This window comes from Budorcas taxicolor, chromosome 21 (assembly GCF_023091745.1).
Source record: "Budorcas taxicolor isolate Tak-1 chromosome 21, Takin1.1, whole genome shotgun sequence".
Classification (NCBI taxonomy): domain Eukaryota; kingdom Metazoa; phylum Chordata; class Mammalia; order Artiodactyla; family Bovidae; genus Budorcas; species Budorcas taxicolor.
Window position 1 is genome coordinate 64,004,417 of NC_068930.1, and position 16,110 is coordinate 64,020,526.

Sequence of the window (16,110 nt, forward strand, 5' to 3'; positions counted from 1 at the left end):
TATGGAGGGAAAAGCTATGATGCCTTGCAAAGGGGGAGGGACTCGAAGGACTCAGGGACCCCCGTCACCTGGGGAGGCAGGTGGGGGGCAGTGTTGGTAAGGTCATTCTCACCCCTCAATGATGAATGCCTCTGAGTTCTGCTGACAGAGTATGAAACCAAGACACAGAGGGTCAAGATGACTAGGGCAGAGACACCTAAGTGATACCCCAATCCACTCAACCCCTCGTTCTTGCCAAGAGATGCCCATTTTGTTGGAGGGATATATTTCCAGACTCCTTGCAGATGTTAAGGAACCATGTCACATGGTTCTGACCTCTGAGATATAACAGTAGTGTCTGGATAGGGCTTCTGGGAAAGCTCCTGAAAATTTTCTAGCCAGCTCATTCCCCTTCTTCCAACTGGAATCCAGATGAAAAATCTGGAGATAGAGCAAACATCTTGGGCCATGAGGTAATCATAAGGGAAAGAAAAGAGAGCCACAGAACCTTGTTTCCGACATCCCTGAAGTGAGGAAATGATGCCAACAGCTGCCCACCTCTTGACTTATCAGGATGAAGGATGAGCAATATCCCCTGATTTAAGTCCAAGTTGGTAGAAGAGGAGGTTTTGACATTTGTGGCTGACTCTAGAGATTCTGCCTCAAGACAGAAGCCCACCATCATCTTCCCAGAATATCTAATATTTCAAGTAGGGATGGGATGTTCCAGGGTTAATTTCCCTTTTTACCAGGGGCTGCTGGGAGGTGGCAGGTGACTCACCAAAGGTCATAAGCTCTTAACACCAGAGCTCCAGCTCCACCTTGCTCAGCAATGGGCAGGGTCACTCTGCCACCCAGTGGGTGCAGAGATCTACCCCCACCTCCTGAACGAATTCTCTGAATTCACTGGATGAGGAGGAGCTGTCAGGACCTCAGTTTTCTCATCTGTAAAATGGGCAAAAAGTTGGACCAAGACAGTCTATACAAACACTGGCAATTCAGCATTTCCTACTCCATCTCCTTTTCTGAAAAGTCCTGTGTGATAATTCAGCCCATTACCTGCCTTCTGGGGTTAGTTTGTCTCCCCTAGGGGCTAGACTAAAGGGAAGTGATTGGGGACACCCTAATTTTAAAATTAAAAAGGAGGCCAGAATTGAGAGTTTTCTGAGGGGACTAGGATCGGGTACAAGGATGTCAAATGGGTTTTTCTCACATGACAAATGTGAGTGAGTGGCAGCAGCTGCCTGGACTGGTTTTGGGAAGGACTGTGAAGTCCTTTGAGGTCTCTGGGGAGGGGAAGGGCTTGGTGGTCGATTATTGATGTTTGCTGTGGATGCAGCCATGGGGGTAGATGCCATGTATTTCATGCTGAGCCTGCGCCCACCGCCCACAACCTCATCCCCTCTCCTCTGTTGCGGACCCAGACGGGTGACAATCCTACTGGAGTGAGAGGAACAGGCGGAGCCCCGACTCCAGTAGCTGAGTTCCCACAAGAGAAGGAATTAGGCTGCAGTCCTGACTGGGCCAGGGATGCGAGAGGCTTGCTGGAGGTCACTGTGCTGCCCCTAGCGGGACACGCAGATAATAGACCCTCAGGGAAGCCATAGATTCATAGAGCAGGCAGGGACCCCTCCCCACCCCACCCGCACGGCCCAGATAAGGCCACCCTGGGGGCAGGGAGCCCCGCTTCAGGGGATAGAGAGACAGCTAAGGAGGGCAGCTTTGATCAGGCTCCACTGTTTCTGTCTTCCTTCCCCTCCCCTTCCCTCCCCACTTCTTCTTCATCTTCCTCGTCTCTCTCCCCCCCTCTATCTCTCTCCATCATTTTGTCTCTCTCTCTCTCCCTCTTTCTCTCTTTCTCCCTTCTTCTCTCCCTGTCTCGTCTTACACACATTGCACGCGTGCACACACACACACAGACACACACCACTGGGCTGGGCAGTGAACCTGACACGTCTTACCACCTCTCACCCTCCAGGGGACAGACAAAAATAAACGCACGAAGGTCCCACCACGACACCCTTCTCAAAAGGCACGTGAAAGCTCTTTGAGGTTGGTCCTCAGGAAGCTAGAACGTCATAAAATTCATAATTATCTGCACCTACTTTTAAGCAAAAGAGATGACACCTGAGAAGCACCAGTACACAATGGTTATGTCGTATCACAACTGTCTTTATATGAAAGTAATGAAAATATTAATTCTCTTAAAAAAAAAAAAGTTATGCAAACAAGCTCTATGGTATCAAAGTTTAAAAAATATACGTTCATTTCCTCCCGCCAGCCCACACATTACAGATTCTCCCTCCCTGACATGTAGGACACGTGACCCAACTGAATTCATGTCACTCAAGCCTGTTTGAAGTTACAGATTTGGTGGGGCGCGACAGGGAGTCGGATACCACCCAGAGGCAGCAGCGACTGGGATCGGCTCTGGCCTTAGCCGCCGCTGCTGTGTGACTCTGGGTAAGTTACTTCCCCTCTCTGGTCCTCCGCCTGCCTGGAGATGTTCAAAGGTCCTGCCACAGCGCTGACCTTCTCAGGCTGGACCGACTCAACCCAGTGAGCATCTGGGCTCAGCCGCCTGGGCCTGAGGTCTTGGTTCACGCAGCCCCAGATTTTCCAGGAAAGCCGCCACCTGTGGAGAATGGCCTTGTGGCTTGGTCTCTGAATATCTGGAGGAAAGCTCACTTTCTACGTCGGCCTGGAGGTCTCCTCTCTGCGACCCTACGTTCCTGCACCGTAAGTGTCCAGCTCTTCCCAGTTATAGGGAGCCTGAGTCACTGGGCCGAGAGCCCTGAGCAGGCTGGGCCTGCGAGGCCCAGAGGGCAGTGTGGGGGAGGGGGGCACAGTGCTGGGGGCCTGGACCCTCCGGGGTCTTCAGCTTCCCCTCTGTTTAAAGGCCTTTCTGGGTCTGTGACACTGATTTCAAAGGCCTGAGGACCCTCTTGGTCTCTGATGCATAGCTGAACAGACAAAATCAATCGGTGAAGCGTGGGCACTAAGCATTTTTTAAAAAAGGAAACTTTAGTGTTGATCTGGGGAAAATAGGATCCAGTGATGAAACACTTAGGAACCGTTCCAGAATTCCCCGGGGGAGGAAGGGATGTATTGGGTTGGCCCAAAAGTTTGTTCGGGTTTTTCCATTAGATGGTACAGACAACCCGAATGAACTTTTTGGCCAATTCAATATTTCCAGCCTCAAGGCCCAGGTGGCTCATGGGCCCAACTGCCAAGCTCTTGCAGAGAGGGCCTGGTTTGGGGCACCTGGACCCTGGGTCCCTTGTGGGGTCCTGTGTGGGACATTCGTGGCCCAGAGGACCCAGCTTTCTCCAAAGTCCCTTCTGGGAGAAGGAGAGAGCCCTCCAGGCTGGCTGAGCTCTGCGGATGACCCCTCCTCTCTGTCTTGGACCCCTGATCTCTGGTCCCTGGTGGGTCAGATGCTTCCCTCTGTCGCTTCAGCCGGAGCCGTAGATGATGAAAAACTCAGCCTCGGCGCGACGGAGGTAACACATCTTTCCGGCACTGTCAGGCACCTGGGCGCTACAGACAGCGTGCTTATCCTCCCACGTGGGAATCTTAACAACAGGCTCCTTCTCCTTCATTTTATTCCCAAGCAGAGCAGAGAACATGGGCAGCGCGACCTAACCACTCCCTGAAGACTCAGACCATGGACCTTCCTCACTGTCTGGGCTATTCACGCTCCCCAAGGTCCCCCTGCTGTGCTTTTCTTGGCTCTGGGTGTGCTCCTTGGAGTTCTTCTTTCCTCCGTTAATTTCACTCTATCACTTGCCATTTTTCACTGCTGCGTCTGGGCCAGCCCAGAATCAGCCCTTTTTCTGCTTCTCACCCACAGCATCTAGTCTGCGGTCACTCTGAAGTCTAGATGAGCACGGCTGTTCTGACTGTGCCTAGACCGAGAGTCACTGGGCTCTGAGCGAGCGCCAGCGCTGTTCTTCTGCGTCGACGGCTCAGAGTCCTCTTCACGAACATCTGGACATGGGGCTTGGTTTCTGGATAGGAGATGGCCATACAAGTGACACGTTCTTGTCCCTGCTTTCCAGGGCTGACTGCAGACCAAGGCCAAAATGCTACAAGATCCCACTGGACAAAAACACTGTTGGGAATTTTCCCCATGACAAATAGAGGTCATATGTGAAATGATACATACTGAGCATTTACATACAGAGCATATTAAAAAAATGGCTATGCATTATCCCCTAAGTCACATGTAGTACACATTTGGTATAAATAGACTGAGACAACGCTGTATAAAAAAATAATTTTGTTCTGAGAATATCGATATAGTATTTACATGGATGCAGCCCAGCGGGCTCTGGCCTGCCTCTGTTTCCAGGTCCCCCAGCATCCTCCAGAGGAGGCTGGGGTGGCTGGAAGTTTGGAGAAGGGCATCCCCTGAGTGCCCCCGGTTGGGGAAGAAGGCTAGGTGGGCGGAGGGCCGTCGTAGCGGAGCATGAGCGTGAGGGAGCGGGCGAAGTTGTTGGCCAGGAAGCAGCTGCGGTTCTCTTCCCCGACCGGGAGCAGGAAGAGCAGCAGCAGGAAGAGCAGCAGCAGCAGCTGCAGGGGGAGCGCCACACGGCACACCTTCCGGCAGAGAGAGCCGAGCCCTCGCCACCGCGCGGCCTGAAAAACCAGAGTGGAAGACGTGAGCGGGCTCGGGGCTGGGGGCTCGGGGCTTGGCACGGGGGGCGAGGGGAGGGGAAGGCCCCCAGGCGACATGAGGAGCCTCACTGGCTCCGGACTGACTCTCCAACTGCACCCGGCCTCAGTGTTCCCATCTGTGAAGTGGGGCTAATGTCCGTTCTCCCAGAAACAAAGCTCTCTAGTTTTCTCAAACCACTCAAGGCAAGAGAGGGAGAGGATAAAAGAGTTACAGGCTTTCTCCGTTGTCACATTAGTCTTTGCCTGGTTTATAAGAATCCTGGGTGTGAATCTGAAGAAGGTCATTCAACCTCACTAAACTTCAGATTTCTCCTCTATAAATAGGAGGAATAATGGTACCTACCTGACAGAGTTGTGGTGAGGATTCAATGAAACCGAGCCTGGCACATAGTAGGGACTCAAAGCTGCTGCCATTATTATTATGCATCATTACTAGAGTCACCATCTTTGCTGTATGTGTTTGGCCAATGAGGTGAAGCTATCATCTGCGGGGTTACGACTAAAGACCTCTACGTCAGAATCCCTCCCAGGCAAGACCATACAGCAGCCCTGCAGGGCCCCAGTTGGCCTCGGATAGCCAGTGTCCCTCTGAGCTCACCATGTGCCCCGTGCAGAGCCCCCCTCTTCCCAGGAAAAAGGGGTTGCTGGTGAAAGGAGGCTGACCCCTCATCTGTTACACAAGACACATTCAAGGGGGCAAAAGTCAGCTCTTAACACAAAAGTTCGAAAAAATAACAATAAAAAAACACAAGAATTATTGCCACTATCTAAGTCACGGTCACCACCAGCACCGTCATTGCCACCAGGCTCACCATTACGATCAGCACCATCACCCTGACCACCACCAGCACCGCCAGGCTCACCATTACGATCAGCACCATCACCCTGACCACCACCAGCACCACCAGGCTCACCATTACAATCGGCGCCATCACCCTGACCACCACCAGCACCGCCAGGCTCACCATTACAATCGGCGCCATCACCCTGACCACCACCAGCACCATCGTTGCCACCAGGCTCATCATCGGGTTTTCCATCACCACTTTCTTCATCTTCTCTTCCTCTCCCTCTTTCGTCTTCTTTTCCTCCCTCTCCTTGCTCCTCATCGCCATCCTCCTCATCAACACCCGCACATGTCCAAATACCTAACGGGCTTCTTTGCACAAATATCCATGAGAGTAGCCAAAGGATATTACCCAAATTCTCGAGGGACTGGCTGAGTTGCAGCTTCATGGGCATGCAGGGCCAACAGCTGGCCACTCAATAAAGTGGAGGCCCCACCGTCAAGGAACAGCATGGTGCAGGGCAGGGGCCCAGCTCTCAGGAACTCGGCCATCTAGGCTCCAGTGCAGACTGTCCCATAATAGCTATGTGTCTTTGGGCAAGTCAGGAACTTCTCTGAGCCTCAGCTTCCTTCTCTGCAAGATGGGGACTAAACACGTACCTCTATTTTCCAGGTTTTGGCGAGGACGCAAAGTATAATTATACACCAATTAAAAAGTATATATAATCTTATGACTAGTACAATTACCATAGAATATATCTACTAGCTCCAAGAGGAACCAAAGAGTCATTGTCCAGGGTACCGAGTCTAGTGATGGTAATGGTACTGATGACGGTCATGAGGAGGATGAGGATGAGGATAGCGGTGAGAAGGTGACGACAGTGACGGGGAGGGTGATGATGGTACGTGATATCAGTGATGGTGATGATGCTGATGATAGAGATGGTGATTCTGGTGAGGATGATGGTGGTGGTGGTGGTGGTGGTGGGCATGATGGTAATAGGAAATACGCAGGTGTTCCTGGGATGTTCTGACCTGAGCACTTCCATCTCTCTCCCTCATGCCTGAATGATCTCACCCACTCTCCTGTCCCAGCTATCTCCTCCAGGTTGATCACACTTGACCCTATGCCTCCAGCTTCGGGTGTTCTCACTCACCAAAGATCCCAGGCACTGATTTTGTAAAAACCAGACTTCCTGTAACCCACACAATGGAGAAGCACTCCTGGCTGGGTTTATCTCAGCAGTGACTTCAGGAGTGTGTGTGTATGTGTGTGTGTAATACGTCGTTTAAACAGTTGAATGATACCCACAGAGGAGACAGACTTTCCCATAGCTGCCAGGCGGGATCAGACCTGGCTGCCAAGTGCGCTTGACCCTCCCCGCGACGGGGCTCACCTACTGATGCCTCAGTCTACGAGTGCTCTAACTTGATGGCTTGATACTTCATGCTGACTTTGCCCGACTCCAAATCTCTGACCCACCCAGGAGAGTGAAAGAGGGTGAGATGCAGGTACACACTAACCTAGGTTCACACTACAATTGAAAACCTGTAATTAATGGTCTCCCCAGTAGGGGTGGACTTCCCAGGTGGTGCTAGTGGTAAAGAACCCACCTGCCAACGCAGGAGATGTAAGAGACATGGGTTCAATCCCTGGGTTGGAAAGATTCCCTGGAGAAGGAAATGGCAACCCAATCCAGTATTCTTGCCTGGAGAATCCCATGGACAGAGAGGAGCCTGGCGGGCTACAGCCCACGGGGTCACAAAGAGTCAGACACGACTGAAGTGACTTAGCAGTCAGTGGAGATCTGTGTCTAAGGGTCCTATTTCTGTTCGCCTCGCCATGTTCAGAGCTACTACTCTGCTTATGTAAGTGAGGAGTTGTAACTTGGCCACAATCCTCTGGGGCAAATCTCTTTGAAGTCCAAAGTTCTCTTGCATTTACAAGTGTTGACACGGAGTGGTCTTTTTCAATGACTCCTGCTGCCTGCCAACTCTCTATTCACTTAGACCTCACATCTTCACTTTGAGGGACCTGGATTCTAAAAACCCCTCTAAAATAGAAGGCACGTTTTAATAGTATTATCACATGCTTAGAAAACACATATGTGCATGCACACACACACACATAAACAGGCATGAACCACTGTCTAAGAAGCCAACAAAGAAATTGACAATCTCAGCTCTTCTCAGATCTGGGAGATTCTCTGTGCCTGAGTTTCCCCATAGAAAGTACTACGTGTATTCTGTGCAGTTACAACTATCCACAGAGAGAAGGGGCCGAAACTTCCCTGGAGATCCAGTGGTTAGAATCCACCTTCTAACACAGCAGGATGTGGTTCAATCGCTGGTCAGGGAACTAGGATCTCACACACAACCAAGCCCATGTGCCGGAACGGCTGAGCCCGTGTGCTCTGGAGCCCGCGTGCCACAACTAGAGAGAAGCCCACGTGCTCCAACAAAGGATCCTGCAGGCTGCAACTAAGACCCGACGCAGCCAAAGATAAATAAAGGAAATCAGCCCTGAATATTCACTGGAAAGACTGATGCTGAGGCTGCAATACTTTGGCCACCTGATGCGACGAGCCAACTCATTGGAAAAGACCCTGGTGCTGGGAAAGATTGAAGGCGGGAGGAGAAAGATTGAAGACGGAGCATGAGATGGTTGGATGACATCACCGATTCAATGGACATGAGTTTGAGCAAACTCCAGGAGGTGGTGAAGGACAGGGAAGCCTGACATGCTGCAATCCAGGGGGTCACAAAGAGGCGGACACGACTGAGCAGCTGAACCACAACAAAACAAAGAGAGAAGGGGCTTCCTCAGGACGCTCCCCACCACTTAGGGGGCGGAAGTAGAGGGTCGACAGCATGTGGTGGTGGGGAGGGAACAGGTCATATTACAGAGGGTGATTAAATGCTTGAGTCCTTTAATATATCCCATGAACCTGGGGCTCTAGAGTTTTGAGGAATCCTGGCAGGAAGAATTTATCACAGTAAGGGTGATTGAATCTTCTGCCATTGATGAAAAAGGATGTGGGGGAAAGAAATGATTTGGAGTCCTGGGTTCTAACCCTGGCCCTGTCACTTCCTAGCTGTGTGACCTAGGACAAGTCACTCAGCCTCTCTGAGCCTCAGAGCCTTCTACTGAGGCAAAGGGAGCTTGACACCTGCCTACCAGAATCACAAGGATAAATGAGGGAGCACAGGCTACACTCACACGCATAGCTGGTGCTCGGCAAATACTCATACCTTTCCTCCTCCAACTGATGGGACCCAGGGCAGACGGGTGGCTTCTACAAGCCCCCTGAGCTTCCCCTGCACCCAGGTTCCAAGGACCAGATACCATCAGCCTCCTCGGCCCCATCAGAGAGAAAAACACTGCTCTCCCAAAACACCTGCTCTCGGTCCCTTAAAGGCCCTCACATCCTCTGACCACAGGGCCTTTGCAAAGCTTATACTTTCCGCTGGAAGACCCATTTCCTTTCTTTCTCCAATGCATCTAGTTCACTCCTACTGTTTATTCTAATCTCAATTTGTGAGTCGCTTCCTCAGAGGGAACTTCCCTGCCTCTAAACCAAAAAAAGCCCCTTACTTATCCTCATGGATCAACACCTTTCCTTTGGGTTACTGATTTCAAACTCTGTGTTCCCCTTCACTCCTTGGAGCAGGGTCTACACTAGTCTGATTCACTGCTGTATCCGCAGTCATGTTTGGTAAACATCTGCTCAATAAATGAAATAAAAGGCTCTTTCCCTTCCCGGGCGTCTGACTGTCTGCTCCTCCCTTGGTGCCTGATGTGACCAGGCACACACTCTCTGACCTGTCTGTGAACTGTCCGCACCATCCCGATGGCTCCCCCAGAACGTGGACTCCACACGTTAATGAACAACCCCAAGCATGCTCTGGCCCCACAGTCAGCTCACCTCCACGCTCGCGGGTTTCCTGAGCTGCTGCCCAGGTCTGGAGGTACCCTGTGCCCATTTCTCAGAGGAAGAAACTGAGTCCACAGGAAATAAGCAGCCCAAGGTCACAGGGACAGGCTCAAATCATCAGCATGTCTCCTTCTACCACCCTACATGGCACTTCTCATAAGAAACAGCAGCAAGGACTTCCCTGGTGGTCCAGTGGTTAGGCGCGCCTACCTGCCAATGCAGGGAACACAGGTTTGATCCCTAATCCAGGAAGAGCCAACGTGCCGTGGGGCAGCTAAGCTCATGCACCACGACTACTGAGCCCACACTCTAGAGCCTGTGCTCCGCAACAAGAGAAGCCCCTGCAGTGAGAAGGCCGTGCCCCACAACGAACAGTAGCCCTCGCCTGCTGCAACTAGAGAAAACCCACGCAAAGCAACACAGATCCAGCAAAGACAGAAATGCATGAATGAATGAATTCTTAAAATAGCAGCAACTATGACCAATAAGATGCACTAAGAACACAGCATCACTTCTAGAACATTCTTTCCAGAAACTCACAACAAGGAAACACCCCAGAAACCCAAAACCTGAGGGACATTCTATAAAATATCTGGCCTGCACTCAAGAAGGTCAAAGTCAAGAAAAACCAAGAACTGGTCCCAGGAGAGGAAACTAAAGAAGTGTGATGACTGAATGTAATGTGTGATCCCAGACTGGATCCTGGACTGAGGGGAAAAGGCTATAAAAGACTGTGAATGGTACATCCCCACAGAGGGATGTTATTCCGTGGTAAAAGGAAATGAAATATTAGCCGCAAAAAGACATGGATGAAACTCAAGTGCATATTGCTGAATGAAAGAAGTAACAAGATCAGTGGTTGCTAGGGACTCTGGGGGAGGGCAGAGGGGTAAAGAGGAAGCGCTGGGGAGGAGGGGAAGGTGGTGACACTCGTCTGCAAATGTCACTACGCACTTGTCAAAACCCATGGGATACGCAACCCAAAAAGTGCACCCTAATGTCAACTAGGAACTCCAGTTAATAATGATGATTCTTTCCTTTAATTTTTTAATTTATTTGGCTGCACCAGATCTTAGTTGCACCATGGGGAACCTAGTTCCCTGACCAGGGACCAAACCTCTGCACTGGGAGTGCAGAGTCTTAGCCCCTGGACCACAAGGGAAGTCCCAATAATGCTGATTTTTAAAACATCATAATAGGGACTTCCCTAGTGGTCCAGTGGTTAAAAATCCACCTTCCAATGCAGGGGATTTGGGTTCAATCCCTGCTCAGGAAGCTAAGATCCCACATGCCATGGGGCAACTAATAAGCCTGGGCACCCCAACTACTGAGCTTGAGCACCTCAACTGTACACTGCAACAGACACCCAAAAGAGACATAAATAAATTGTTGTTGTTCAGTCACTATGTCGTGTCCAACTCTTTGTGACCCCAGGGACTGCAGCACACCAGGCTTCCCTGCCCTTCACTATCTCCCGGAGCTTGCTCAGACTCATATCCGTTGAGTCGGTGATGCCATCCAACCATCTCATCCTCTGTCATCCCCTTCTCCTGCCCACCTTCAATCTTTCCCAGCATCAGGGTCTTTTCTAATGAGTCAGCTCTCTGCATGAGGTGGCCAAAGTACTGGAGCTTCAGCTTCAGCATCAGTCCTTCCAATGAATATTCAGGGTTGATTTCCTTTAGGATTGACTGGTTTAATCTCCTTGCTGTCCAAGGGCTCTCAAGAGTTTTCTCCAGCATAAATAAATATATTCTTTAAAAAACAACAACACTGCAGCTATTGTGAGAGAAAGTTATTGCCTAAGAAGGAAAGCCCTGGTGCTTGCTTTCCTAGATGCGGTATTACAATAGTCCATCTGCTCTAGCAGGCTCATTGTGAGGAGCACTATTATTTTATATACCACTAGGCCAAGGCTATGGTTTTTCCTGTGGTCATGTATGGATGTGAGAGTTGGACTGTAAAGAAAGCTGAGCGCCGAAGAATTGATGCTTTTGAACTGTGGTGTTGGAAAAGACTCTTGAGAGTCCCTTGGACCGCAAGGAGATCCAACCAGTCCATCCTAAAGGAGATCAGTCCTGGGTGTTCTTTGGAAGGAATGATGCTAAAGCTGAAACTCCAGTACTTTGGCGACCTCATGCAAACAGTTGACTCACTGGAAAAGACCTTGATGTTGGGAGGGATTGGGGGCGGGAGGAGAAGGGGACGACAGAGGATGAGATGGCTGGATGGCATCACCGACTCAATGGACGTGAGTTTGAGTGAACGCCTGGAGTTGGTGATGGACAGGGAGGCCTGTCATGCTGCGATTCATGGGGTCGCAAAGAGTCAGACACAACTGAGTGACTGAACTGACTGAATTGAACTGAAGGAAGAAAAAACCCAACAGTAAAGATGGAACATCTGATTGGAGACCCCACATAAGGCGGGGGCACCGCAGGGCTGCACCTTCAGGGCCAGGGAACCCGAGGGCTAATCTCCCCCACGCTGAAATGGGAAACAAGGAAATCCTAGGTCTTATCCTGGCACCCGGAGAGGGTGAGAAACAAAACTTTGCCCTGAGAACTTGAACCGGAGGCCAGAGCTCCCAGAGCTGGGTCGTCTAAATTGGTACAGTCGGTGTGGTCCAAAGGAAAGCAAAACAAAACCCAACCGCGGGACGTCCCTGGCGGTCCAGTGGTTAAGACTCCCCGCTGCCATTGCAGGGGTCGGGGTTCCATCTCTGGTTGGGGAACTGAGATTCCACATGCTGCATGGCGCAGCCAAAAAAACCCTCTAAAATCCAACCCTCAAGAAGAGATTTTAATTTAAAGAAACCTTAGGTGGAAGTGTTCTGGGTGGCAGAGGAAAGCAAATTCCAGTCCTTACTGGACCATAATAGGAAAGGCTTCCCTGGTGGCTCAGATGGTAAAAAACCCATAGGCAATGCGGAAGACCCAGTTTGATCCCTAGGTCAGGAAGGTCCCCTGACCCACTCCAGTACTCTTGCCTGGAGAATCCCATGGACAGAGGGGCCTGGCAGGCTACAGTCCACGGGGTTGCAAAGAGTCGGACACGACTGAGTGACTAACAACGGCAACTCCAAAGACGTGAAAACGTGAAAAACTGTAAGTCTTAAAATCTGTGAAATATGGGCCAGTGAATAAAACGTCGCTCTGTAGTCTCTCCCCATCTGGACCCGCCTCCCAGGGTCCACAGCATGGCATGCATACTGGCATCCGCTCTCCACGCCTGCACACGGGCCTGTGACCCTGCCTAGTTCACCCCGGTAAACGCAAACACTGGCGAATCCACTCCTCAGCTCGAAGGCTGACTCAGGTAGGACCGCTCCCCTGCACCAAGGCACGAATTCAGTTGACTCACAGCCCAATCACAACTCAAAAAGCAACTGACCTTTCATGTGTCTGAAAGCTGCAGGCAGACATATCCGGTGGCATGAAGCTGGCAAGTGTGTAGGCAGCTGCAAGTTTAATAAATCTTAATTATTCTGTTTATATAAACAAGCGGGCTGAAGCCACTGACGTAGCTGGACCTTTCAGTGGCTTGAGGCGTAGAGAGAAAAAAAAAGTGTGGAGGGCCGACGGCTCATAAATAATTAGCTTTGGAGTAGGGGTTTTTTTTTCCCTCTTCCATTTGGACTAAAAATAATACACGAAATGTTTTTAAGTTGGCAAGATTACAAGCCCAGAAGACAGTGTCTAGTTTCTACCTGTCAGACCTGCATGCGTCTGTGCACACCTGCACATGTGTACATGCCTTCACACACGCGTATGCACACCCCACCCGGCAAACAACATGAGAAGTGCACCAAGGGGAGGATTCCACCCCCATCCCCATGTATCTCCACTCCCAGAAGTGGCGTTAGCCGGCTTCCGTCTGAAAGAGAAGCAGGACATTGTCTGCCAGCATCCAGGTCCTCATTTACGAAGCAATTCAGAAACTTCTGGTTTATAAGAACTCTCAGTTCTGAGCACCCGCATTTCACTCATTGGAAGACCATGGTTAAGAGCCTTGCAAAGGGGAACACACACTAATGGTGGATCCCGGATGCAAATCGAGGGCATAAAGCAATGGTTCTCCAAGTCTGGTCCCCAGGGGAGCAGCAGCAGCATCACCTAGGACCTTGCTGGAAACGCAGATCCTCGGGGCACCCCAGACTTAACGCACCAGAAACTCTGGGGGTGGAACCTAGACATCTGTGCTTAGACAAGCTGTGATATAAAGGGGCCCCAGATGGCCTCTGAATATTGGCCTCTGGGGTTGCTTGCTTCTTCACAGGGAGCTGAGACCCAAGAGCTCAAAAGCCAGCCAGCACCAAACTCAAAACTTTCACACATCCATTTGATTTTAAATGTAGCTGAATAAGCAGATTTAGGGGCCATTTAGAGCCTGCCTGCTTTGCATATCCCACGAAAAGGAGTCCAACACCTGCCAGCTATAGATAAGATCAACTGCGTCTGCGGCTTCCCAGGTGGTCCAGGGATAAAAGAATCCGCCTGCCAGCGCAGGATACCCAGGTTCGATTCCTGATCGGGGAAGACCCCATGTGCCGCTGGGCAACTAAGCCCATGCACCGCGACTACTGAGCCTGCACTCTGGAGCCCACGAGCCAGAGCTGCTGAAGCCCGTGTGCCCTAGCGCCTGTACTCTGCAGCAGGGAAAGCCCTGCCATGAGAAGCCTGCGCGCAGCAACTAACTAGAGAGTGGTCTGCACATAACGAAGACCTGCTGCTGCTGCTGCTGCTGCTGCTGCTAAGTCGCTTCAGTTGTGTCTGACTCTGTGTGACCCCATGGATGGCAGCCCACCAGGCTCCCCCGTCCCTGGGATTCTCCAGGCAAAAGCACTGGAGTGGGTTGCCATTTCCTTCTCCAATGCATGAAAGTGAAAAGTGAAAGTGAAGTCGCTTAGTCGTGTCCGACTAGTAGCAACCCCATGGACTGCAGCCCACCAGGCTCCTCTGTCCATGGGATTTTCCAGGCAAGAGTGCTGGAGTGGGGTGCCATTGCCTTCTCCAATGAAGACTTAGTACAGCCAAAAATAAATAAATAAAATTATTTAAAAAAACAAACACACCTGTAGCTGTCAAGACCGCAAGCCACTGCTATACTTGGACATTCCCTGGCCAGAAACATGCTACTGTGCTGGGCAATGCCAGCTGCGGGGAGAGCCTTTCTCCCATTCCCCTCTCCACCCCGCCCATCCCGCTAGCATGCAAAGCCTACCCTGGCAGGCCTTTGCTCTGGTAATCTATCCCAGGTACTTGCATCAGTGCTTGGTACAAAGTCAGAGCTCAGTAAACATCTGTGAAGTGAATCAGTGACTGAGGAGTCACTGACTGAGGAGACAGCCAATGAACATGGAGCTGTGTCCATACGAACCCGGTGACAGGCTGCCAGGGACAGGAGCCTGCCCTGAAGGGCTGGTGTCAGCCAGCCAAGCAAGCCCCCACTCACAAACACCAGGGGACCCAGAAACGACTCCCCTTGAACTCTGGCCTGGGAGCCACTTAGACAGAGGCTCCCAACCAGAGTGGGGCTTAAAGGGCAGGAGCTGGAGGCAGCCTGGACATCTGGCCCTGGGCTCTCAGGTGCCACCAGGGGTCACAGGCTGGGCTGTGTGGTGACCCAGCCTTCCTGATGCACTCCCCTACTTCACGAGAAGCCCTTTGTTCTCCTAAATTAGGGGAAACGAATTTAGGGCTTCAGGCTCTCCTCTCAAGAAAGAACAACCGTTCACATGATCTTCAAAATTCGTTCATGACGTCAATAAAGCCAGCATTGATAGTTCCATTTTACAGATGGGGAAAGAAAGTCTCCAGAGTCCAAGCAACTTGCCCAAGGCCACAAAACTCGGACGCCAGGCCCAGAGCACAGCACTGGTCTGGTGACTGCCCCGTCCAGTCCTGGGGACACACACTATACTGCAGATGGAGACACGAACACCAGCTGGAGACCAAGACACCTGGGTGGGCAGAGCCCCTGGGAACACAGACTCCACAGCCAGAGAGACCTCGAGGTCCCGGGGCTCTCGGGAGCAAAGCATGCCAGAGGCTTATGTCATCACGAGGCAGTGCTCGACAGGACAACAAGCTCACTCTCAGAGGCCTTCCCTGGTAGTCCAGGGGATAAGAATCGGCCTGTCAATGCAGGGGACATGGGTCCCATTCCTTGTCCGGGAAGATCCCATGTGCTGCAGAGCAACTAAGCCCGTGCACCCCAACTACGGAGCCTACGCGCTGTGACTCCTGAAGCCCAGGCGCCTAGAGTCCATCCGGAACAAGAGACGCCACTGCAGTGAGAAGCCCACGACCGCAACTCGAGAGCAGCCCCCGCCTGCTGCAACTAGAGAAAGCCCGCACACAGCAACCGAGACCCCGCGCGTCCAAAAGCACTCAAATACAAATCCAAACCGGAGCTCCTCCAAAGCAAGCCTGCTCTCAGAAACGGTGGCACCAGGGACGCCAGTGTACACTGGACCGTTCCACAGGTGGGGAGGGCCACCAGGCCCAGGGATGCCTTCTCCAAGGCACGGTGCGGAAGGGCAAGGGTGGGCTTAGAGTCTGAGGCAGAGACCACTCAGGAGCCGTGTGACTCCAGTGAACACGTCACTGCAATCTTGTCATTCCTTGCTTCATTCATGCCTAGCATGGTGGTAATGATGCCTGTCGGATGTCTGGGGGACGGTGACGTGAAATGCCCTAGGCACGATCTGGTACAGTTCCTGGCACA

General features: G+C 51.5%; 1 protein-coding gene across 1 annotated transcript in view; it reads right to left on the minus strand.

Annotated features, from left to right (window-relative positions):
- Nucleotides 1-4,419: 4,419 nt before the first annotated feature.
- SYNE3 (spectrin repeat containing nuclear envelope family member 3) overlaps nt 4,420-16,110 on the minus strand; it is a 56,869-nt gene continuing 45,178 nt past the window's right edge. The window contains exon 17 of the mRNA XM_052659890.1: nt 4,420-4,620. Coding sequence (XP_052515850.1) covers nt 4,420-4,620 — 201 coding nt within the window. The remainder of the gene's footprint in view (nt 4,621-16,110) is intronic.